Source organism: Manis javanica, chromosome 1 (assembly GCF_040802235.1).
Source record: "Manis javanica isolate MJ-LG chromosome 1, MJ_LKY, whole genome shotgun sequence".
Classification (NCBI taxonomy): Eukaryota; Metazoa; Chordata; class Mammalia; order Pholidota; family Manidae; genus Manis; species Manis javanica.
In genome coordinates, this window is record NC_133156.1 from 165,786,563 (window position 1) to 165,796,308 (window position 9,746).

At 42.1% G+C, this 9,746-nt stretch overlaps 1 protein-coding gene across 1 annotated transcript in view; it reads left to right on the forward strand.

Moving 5' to 3' along the window:
- ACOXL (acyl-CoA oxidase like) overlaps nt 1-6,234 on the forward strand; it is a 240,691-nt gene extending 234,457 nt beyond the window's left edge. The window contains exon 9 of the mRNA XM_073240806.1: nt 4,777-6,234. Within this exon, the coding sequence (XP_073096907.1) occupies nt 4,777-4,786 (10 nt within the window). The 3' untranslated portion in view covers nt 4,787-6,234. The remainder of the gene's footprint in view (nt 1-4,776) is intronic.
- Nucleotides 6,235-9,746: the final 3,512 nt, after the last annotated feature.

Below are 9,746 nucleotides of genomic sequence, written 5' to 3' on the forward strand. Positions count from 1 at the left end.
GCACAAAGCTTGAATCATAAAATATGTTCTGTGGGGCTCAGATTGAAATGGGACACAACCTCAGTGACAGTCACAATTACTTGCTGAGGGGCTCGATGTGATCCAGAAGGCAGAGATAGAGTAACGTGTCTGCCCATGTACTCTTTCTTCATGGAGACCAGATTCTGGCCCACATCACCCCTGAGGAGTCTGCTGGCCTGGGGAGCATGACGTTTAGAGTTCCCTCTGTCTATTCCACATTTCTTTTTTAAATTGAGTGAAGTAAGCTTATGGAAAATATTACTCACTTTTTGGGGGATAAAACGTGTTTCTTCCTTCACTGCCCCTTTTTTCTCAGCTGTCTGCTACCCCAACCAGAAATGTATAAGCAAATGGCCCCACTTAGGAGTCTGACTGGAAGGAAGAAAACTTGTGGGAATCACTATTTCATTTTGTAATGAAAACCCAAGGTGCTGTTGAGGTGCTTTGAGATGATGGCTTAGAGAAGGATTTCCTTAGACTCCAAAGGCTTCATTTCGTGTGGGAGAAGCAGTTCATGGTGATTTATCCCTTGTTGTGAATAGGCAAGATTCCAGAGAACACTTCACACACACACACACGCACATGTGTACACCCATGCGTGCTGTGTGAGTCTGCTCAGGCTGATGTAACAAAGTACCTCAGACTGAGTGGCTTAAACACAGGTATTTATTTTGTTCCAGTTCTGGAGGCTCGAAGTCCAAAATCAAGGGGTTGGCAGGGTTGGTTTCTCCTGAGGCTTCTCACCAGAACTTACAGAAAGGTGTCTCCGTCCCATGCCTTCACATGATCTTCCCTGTGTGTCTGTGTCCTGATGTCGTCTTCATATCAGGAGGAGGTGCCACGAAGACCCAGCACTGTGCCATGAGATGCTGTGACAAACGTAAGCAGAGGTAAGGAGAGGGCAAGTGATGGTGGTGGTGAGGCAGCTCTTTTAGACAAAGGACCAGGGCCGCCTCCCTGCAGTGGGAACTTCTGACCAGGGACAGGCGTGAGATGAGCACAGAACCTCATGGACGTGGGGGAAGCAGCCAAGGTGGAGGGGACAACATCCCAAACCTCAGGGCCACGGGCAAGGCCAGTGTGGCGGGAGCACAGCGGGAAAACCTCACTGACCCTCAGCTTTCTCATCCCTGAACTGCGAAGCTGAGGTGCTGTGAAGAGTGGAAACGACATTATCATACACCACGGGACATAACAGTGGTCCTCAGTGGTGGCCTCCCCGACTGCCCCTTTTCTCCACACATCCTGTGGTGCTGGTCAAAAGCCTCGTGAAGGTAGCAAGTGCTGGGGTGTGCCTGGGTGAGGGGAGTGTCTCGAGCTGCAGAGCCCAGCACTGGCCCCCAACTAGCCACCGTGGTGCTGGGGGGCGCTGTGAGGTACACATATTTCCTCTTTCCCCCAAATTTGGCCCTGTTACTTCCTCCCCTGGTTCTGGCTTTTCTCACACCTGACTTGCTCCTCATCTCTTCTACTCTGCCTCCCTGGCTCAGTCATCATCCTCCTTGCTCCAGGACACTCCATGGCTCCCTTTGCCCAGATTTGCTCTGCCAGTTTCTAGGTTTCTCTCCACCTGCCTCCCACTAACACCTACCTCTGTCCTTATAACTCCCAGTTCCTATCCCAAGCCTTTCTCATGGGGTCTTTCTTAGCACCCTTTTTTCTCCCCCATCATGAGATTTTGGATGACTGTTTTTTCCTTTTGTTTTTCTCTCTTTTGTGATTTTTAAGTAATGCTTATGTGTTGTTTTAAGTAATTAATAAAAAACACCAAAAAGTTCATTTTTAATCAGAAAGTGACACACACATACAAACTGTTTATGATCATTTCTCCCCAAAGATTTAGGAGCCCCAAATTTAGAGTTTAAGTCCCTTAAGAAGATGGTTGTATGTCCACATTCAGTAACTATGCTGAGTGTCTTTCTCTAAGACACAGAACACAAATGCCTAGGACTTCTGAAACTGGTTAGTTTCTGATCAGGTCACCCCAGATATCCCAAGGATCTAGACCTTTTCTGAGGATAGGCCCCTCTGGCCTTTTCTAAGGAAATTAGATCATAACTATGCCCCTGGTAGTTGCAGGAGATTGGAAGCGATGTGCTGGCCCCAAGCACTGCCCTGCACCTGGTTGACCTGTGGGTTTTCTGTTTGCTGTTTCCTTTCAGGTGCCTGCACGCTCTCTGAGGGCTGTAAGCCTTGTTACCCCTGCTCTGTCAGGAGCCCTGGAAAGTCTAGAATCATCAGAAAAGTCATGCTGTTTTACTCAATTTTCAAACTCAGAGGAATTGAAGAATTTATTGAAGAATTAATATAAGGCAGAACATCTTTCTGCTTGCAGAACTCGGCTGCCCATTGTCTGAGAGGCATTGGCCTGTGTCTGCTGATCCTACTCCTCTTTGAGTGGATTATCTCTTGGGTCATTTTAAGGCCTGGATGGCCTGGTTGACTGTGAACAAGTTCAGAGTGTCAGAACAACAAAGAACCTATCACTCCCTCCCACTGAGGAGACCCGAGCAAAATGCTCAAGAGAAAGCATGGTGTTTCTTTAACTGCTTATTTTGAGCACTTAGCAGCTATGCTTCTTCTGTATACCTGCTTCCTCCCAACACTGGAGTGGAATATTCAGTGTTACCCTTTTCTGCACCAGAATTTGAGAGCTTATTCTAGAACAATCCAACATAGTCCTCAAGCCTCGCTTTCTTCATGTGTAAAATGGGGTAACACCTACCTCACAAGGCTGTTGTGAGGATAAAAGGATTAAGTGAAGTATATGAAGTCTGGGTAAAGCCCCCTGCTCAGTGTCTGGCTTGCGGCGAATACTCCATAGATAGCAGAATTATGACAATGAAAATGAGTCAGCTCTTGCCTTGTTGGGGAAACGCTCTGAGGCATGATCACATCCAGGCCAAACTTAATTTCATGAGGCTTGCCTGGGGGGCGGGTGTAATCCCGCGGTTATGTGGGGGAGGGGAAGGGAGAATTTCTCCAGGTTGGAAATGTTACTGGATTATTTACCCATAACTACAATTCGTTTACATTTATGAACTTGACAAAGGATTGCTGTGGACTTGTGAGGACACCTTGCTTCTGTAAACTAGATGGTGACACTGTGCTGTTGGCCTGCTGGGACTACCTAGATGCTAAGGGAAAGAGGGCATGGGGGTCCTCCGAGAGTGCTCGCAGGACGTAGGTCTCTGCAGGCTGGGGACCTCAGGAGTGCTGGCTTCCGTGTCACAGGTGGCTGTTTTCAGAAATGCAAGAGGGCCCCCAAGGCATTAAGGATGGCTGCCCATGGGAGCACCCTTCTGTGACCCTCCAGAGCCCATGTGGCTTGACATTTTCAACAGGAGCTAAATCTTGTCATTCTCTGTCAGAGCGAAAGTGCTAAATGCAAATATTCAAGGACAAGAGACGGGTCCTTGGCCTCACTGTGGCAAAGAAATTCAAGAATGGACACAAAAGGCATGGATCATTTAGAGTTTACTTGGAAAATATGATTTTAGAGAAAGTCAAGAGTACACAGCCGAGAGCTGGGGCCTGGGCAGACCTAGAGGGGACTGTGCAGGGAACAGTAGGGAGCTACTTATATGAAGGAGAGGAGTAATCACTAAGGGGGGTGGAGTTCCAAAGGGGACAGGTGGCATCTTCCTTCAGTTCGGGCCTGCTGCACCCTTACCTCAGGTGGGTTTGTGACTATTTTGTCCCCATTGGAACTGTGATGGCATGTGGGGAGGCTTGATTTTTACTATGCTAATGGATTTTGGGGTGAAGTTTGGGTCAGTTTCTCTTCCTTATTGGAGGAAGCTGGTTTGGGCCAGTCTGTTATCTGTATTCTCCCTCCATGTCCCACAGGATCAGCTTACATAGGTGTGTAGCATGGAAGCAAGCATCCCACCGAATGTCCCCTCCCTCTCCACATGTTTGCCAGCTGTCTGCCTCCTCTAACATTGGGAGAAGTTAAGGTGACAGTCGCCTCAGCCATATCTTACTTGGGCAGGATTGATTTGTGGAAGCTGATTTTGACAGTGGGAAATGTTCTGGAGATTTAATGGGAAGGACAAGGAGCTGGAAGACACAGAGCTCAGAGGCCTTCAGAAGGGGAATGGCCTGAGGCCAAACAAAGGCAAACTTTGCTGCTTCCCAGTTTTGCCTGGGGCTGAATGACTTGCTCTGCGCAGCAGATTCTCCCAGTTTGTGTACAGAAACACTATCAACGCTTTGCAAGTGAGCAGTAGTCTACTGCCAAGAGAAACTAGCTGGGAGCTGGAGTGTGAATTTATGATGCAGAGTGTTTAATGATATTAAATGCAGAATGGCAATTTAGGATTTTTATAATCCCTCAAGGGTCATAGGTATATTTGCTAATTTTAAAAGGGTTGGGGTACAGGGGACTTCTTTCTGCATATTGTAGGGTATAATCACTAATGCCTTGACATTTATTAGAGTTCATAAGATTTGGGAAGCAGAGAGAGAAAAAATCAGCATAATTTGTTGAAATATTTTAGAAAACTGTGACATGATTATTTTTAAATGTTTTTACTAATAATGAAGGCAACACCCAAAATAATATTTAAAGGCCACCAACTAATGTGATGGATTAAATTTCTTTGGATAGTTATTCTCTGTGGGAGAACTGTAATTATTTTCTTTTCCAATTTTCTGTACATTTTTAAATTTCAAAGACAAAGTAAATCCTATTTTATAATGATGGGATTGAAAATTTTAAATGTGTTTCTTTTCTTTCTTGTTTTTCAATAGGGTTACATGATGGAAAACCGAATCTCAGGCTTAAAATGTGACACAGATGTGTTTATAACTTTTGAAGGTGACAATGCTGTTATGCTGCCGGTAAGGTTCAGGAAATATTTATTCTTAAATGGCAAATTTTTAAGATCAAGAGCTATCCAGAAATCTGAAGAGTTTCATATGTTTCATGTTCATCTGATAGCTTCATTTAATTGACAGGTGTTTTCCTATTAGGCACTTGATTTTTGCAGTAGGTGAGTGGGGTTATTAAATTATTTCTCTCCTGGCTGATCTTTGACATTGAACTGTATGTATCTTTTTGGTTTAAGAAAACTATGTCTTGTACATATTGATTTGGATGCTTCTACTGGAAAGTCTATTCCCAAAGAATATGTAAGGTCCCAGAATACAAACAGGCAAAAGACATGAAAAGCTAGTTTCAAAAGGAGGGTGATTGATCAATCTCACTGGCGATCAAAGAGATGCACGTGAGGGCTTCCTGCAATACTGTCTTCTTCTCTCTATCAAACTGGCTCCTTTTTGACTGCACGTTGAAGTTCCAGTGCTGGTGAGAACAAAAGAGGCACTCTTCCATGTTGCTGTTGGGCTGTGTGATTCTACTTCTGGGAATACCTAGGGAAATGGTCCTAAAAACAGAAAAACTTTAGAGCACAAATGTTTTCATTCGTACATTATTTATTATAGCAATAATGTTGGAATCTAAATTTCAACAATAGGAAAATGATTATATAAATAATGGCCTGTTCACTCAGTGGGGAATTATATAACCCTTAAAATTGTACTTACAAAGAGTTTATTACAGAAATTAAAAACTTATGATATATTAAGTAAAAATGATATAAAATTGTATGTAGAATGTGATCATAATTTGGTGATTTTTTAAAAAAAAGCAATAGGGACTTCTGGTTCTGCTAAGATGAAGTGGCCCCATTCCTTCCAGGTCCTCCCTCTTAATTAAACACTGTGGACATAACATAACAAACAAGCAAGGAAAACTCTGAAAGGGGGAAAGAAGGTGGCCAGCTGCCTAGGGATCTTGGGACTGGAGGAAGAAACTGTCAGTAAGTTCTTTGGGTTTCCCTGTTGCTTCCCATAAATCCTGGACAGGGCACATGTGCCCTGAATCTCTAATAGATATGGACAAAATAGGCTCCAAGAAAAGCCTGTTCCCCCAGCCAAGGACAGGAAAGATGGTGGCCTAACAAGAGAAAACCTTTTTGACAATACTCACTCTATGTCAGTCAAACACAACAGAAACACTGCATGGGTGCACACACATGCACGCACACACACAAGCCAATTTCAGGATCTGGCAGGAATTAATCTTTCACTTGACCCCTGGTCTAAGGAAGTAAGCAGTAGCAGGTATCAGGTGGTAATACTCCTGTTCCTCCTCTTAGTAGTTTCAGTGGAGCTGAGCTGGGAGCTAATATTCCATTCCCTGCCTGGTGGAAGCAGGTGGAGCTCAGATTTTCCCATCAGGATAATGCCAGCAGGGCCAGCTAGGCCTCCACCCTCACCCAGCAGCAGTAAGACCTGATGACTGATGTAAGGTGGAACTAATCACCTTTATGCTTCAACCTTCTACCTATCAGGGTCCAGGGGAGAGTTGGGTTCCTACCCCAACCGTGTCAATTAGACCATACCAGGAGGTGTGAGTCAGGGTTAGCTACCTCCACATTTCCCCCATCCCTGGTATTAGTAGACCCAATGAGGAGCTACAGCTACACTCCCAAACTGTAACAAGAAACCAAGTCAGACAGTGTGAAGCAGGACCAGTGAACTCTGATCCCTCTCTCCCTGCCCTCTCACTCCCATACCAAAGGGGCTCAGTGGAAAATAAGCCTCCAGCCTCACCTGGCATCACTGGTGGAATGGAGTGGTATGACTTAGGGTAGTTCAAACCCTGCTCCCTTAGTTTTAGTGGGATCCAGTGGGAAGCTCAGCTTCTACCTTCATCCAGCATCAATGAGGCAGAAAGAGGTGTGAAAAATGAGGCTAGTCGGCACTCTGCTTCCCTATATCCTACCCATGGTATTAGCAGGACCAAGAGGGAGCTGAAGTTTTCACCCCACCTTTCTGCAGCAAGGTAACTTGAGTTAGTACACAACTTTTGTCAGAGTGGCATTGGCAGCAGCATTGGTAAACTGAACATACCACTCAGAACTTGTGCTATATCAAAGGATTAAATAGAATGTCATAATATAATGCCAAGCACCCTGGGTACAATAATAAAATCATTCATTGTACAAAGAGTCAGGAAAAACACAATGTGAATGTGAAAATCAATAGGTGATAACACCGAGAATTATCAGATGTTGAAATTGTCTGACAAAGATAAAGTACCTATCATAAAAATATTTCAAAGGTAATAATTAAAAATACTCTAAAAAAATAATAGAAAACTTAAGTAAAAGTAGAAGTAATAAAAAAAGACCAAATGGAAACCATAGAATTGAAAAATACAACTGAATTAGCAAATTTGTAGAATGACACCAATAGTTGAGTAGAGATGATAGAAAATAGAATCTGAAAAAGTAAGGACAGTTCAATAGAATTTATCCAATATGAACAAAGTGGAAGAAAATGAACAGTCTCAAGGATCTGCGGAGCAATAGCAAAAGAACTAGCATATGTATCATTAGAGTCTCAGAGGGAGAGGAAACAGGATAAAGATGAACAAGTACTCAAGGAAACAATGCCTGAAAACTTAACCAAATTTGTTGAAATACATGAAATGGCAAACCCAAGATGCTGAGAAAATCCCAAATAACATGAACTCAAAGAAATTCACCATAGGACACATCACAATTAAACTTTTGAAAACTAGAAGCAAAGAGAAAAACTTGAAACCAGACAGAGAGTAATGATGCATTACTTCTAGGGAAATGTCAATCCAAATTTCTCATCTGAAATCATGGAGGCCAGATGAAGTTGGCACAACATTTTCAAGTACTATAAAAAAAGAACAGCCAACGACAAATTCTTTATCCAGGGAAAATATATTTCTAGATTGAAGGGGGAAAATTGTATCATTAGATTAAGGAAAACAGAGAATTTGTTGCTAGCAAATGTGCTGTTAATGACTGGCTAAAGGAAGTCCACCAAACAGAAAGAAATGATAACCAAAGAAGGCTTGGGACTTCAAAAAGGAAATATCGGAATGTGTGAAAGCATAGGTAAATATAGTAAATAGTTCCTCTTGTCATGAGTTTTCAAAGTCATATTTGATGTTTGAAGTAACAGTCATAACACTTTCTGGGGTACTGCTCAATATGTGGAGAGGGAATACTTCAGGCAATTTTTTTTAAAGATGAGAGTAGAAAAGATCTAAATGGAAGTAAGTTTTCTACACATGATTCAAAGTGATCAAACATCAGTACCAGTTCACTGTGATGTTACCTACATACACATACACACATGTCCATGTGCATGTGCACACAAACACACATACACACAGTCACTTAAAGTGACCACTAATAAAACAATACAAAGTGATATACTAGGGAAAAACCCTGATAGATATGAAAGGGGAAATATACAAATCAATAAATATAGTTGTAGACTTCAACACATCATGCTATTGATAGACCTATTAGACCAAAAATCAGAAAGGATATGGAAGAACAGAACAACACAATCAACCAAGAGGACCCAACAAGAGCAGAATGTACCTGTTTTCAAGCCCTTATGTAGCATTCATCAAGGCAGACCATATCCCGGGCCATGATACAAACTTCAACACATTTAAAAGAATTAAAATCATACAAGTATGTTTGATACTTCTAAATAATCGATGGTCAAACAGGATGTCTCAAAGGAATTTTTAAAAGTACATAGAGTGAATGGAATTGGAAACATAACATATCAAATATTAATCAATCTCTTCCCAAAAATAGGAGAGAAGGGAACACTTCTCAACTAATTTTGTGCAGCTAGTATTACTCTGATGCCGAAAGTAGACAGTACAGAAAAGGAAAAACTATATCAATAATACCTCTAATGAACTTAAGTACAAACATCCCCAACAAAATAGTAACAAATTGAATCTGATAGTGTATAAAATGAATTATACACTTTGACCAAATGGAATTTATTTCTAGTATGAAGCACTGCTTCTGCAGAATCTACCAAAAAACTCCCAGAACTAACAAATGAGTTCAGCAAGACTGAATATAGATCAATATGCAGAAATCAATCACATTTCTATATACTAATAACAAATATGTGGAAATTGCAATTAAATGTACAATATCATTTACAATTATTACTGAAAAATCACAAAATGCTGTTGAAAGAAATCAAAGAAATCCTAAATAAATGGAGAGACATACTATATTCATGGATTGGATGACTGCATAGGAAAGATGTCAATTCTACTGAAGCTGATCTATAGATTTAATGAAATTTCCATCAAAATCACAATAAAGATTTTGTAGACAACCTTATTATAAGACATCATTAAGATGTGGAATAGAAGTTTTCTGCCATCTTCCCCCAAAGAACACCAATTTTGGCAATCACCCAAGGATGAGAATGCCTTTGTGTAAGTCCAGGAGTCCAGCAGAGAAGTTCCAACACTCTGTGGGAGCCAAAAAAACAATTGGAGATTGGATGCATCAAAGAGGGTAAGAGGAGCCTTTTCACTCTACCTGCATCTCCCATGCCCCATGGCACACAACTCAGTGACAAGAATGATCTTGTGGCCTATGTTTTCTCCCACAGCGTAAAGTAAGAAAGTCTGAGTCAGGGACATGTACATGGGACACTGCCAAAGAGGCCCATTTTCTTTCTTTCCTCACCCAGATTACTGAGGTATGTTGTATAACTTGTGTGGGAGCAGCTAGGAGAACAGCAATCAGGGCTCTCATGGGGCACCAACAGGATGTGGATCCTACTAACTCTTTCAGATTCCTTCAGGAAGACTGCCTATGAGCCATTGGGGTGCATCAACTATAGAT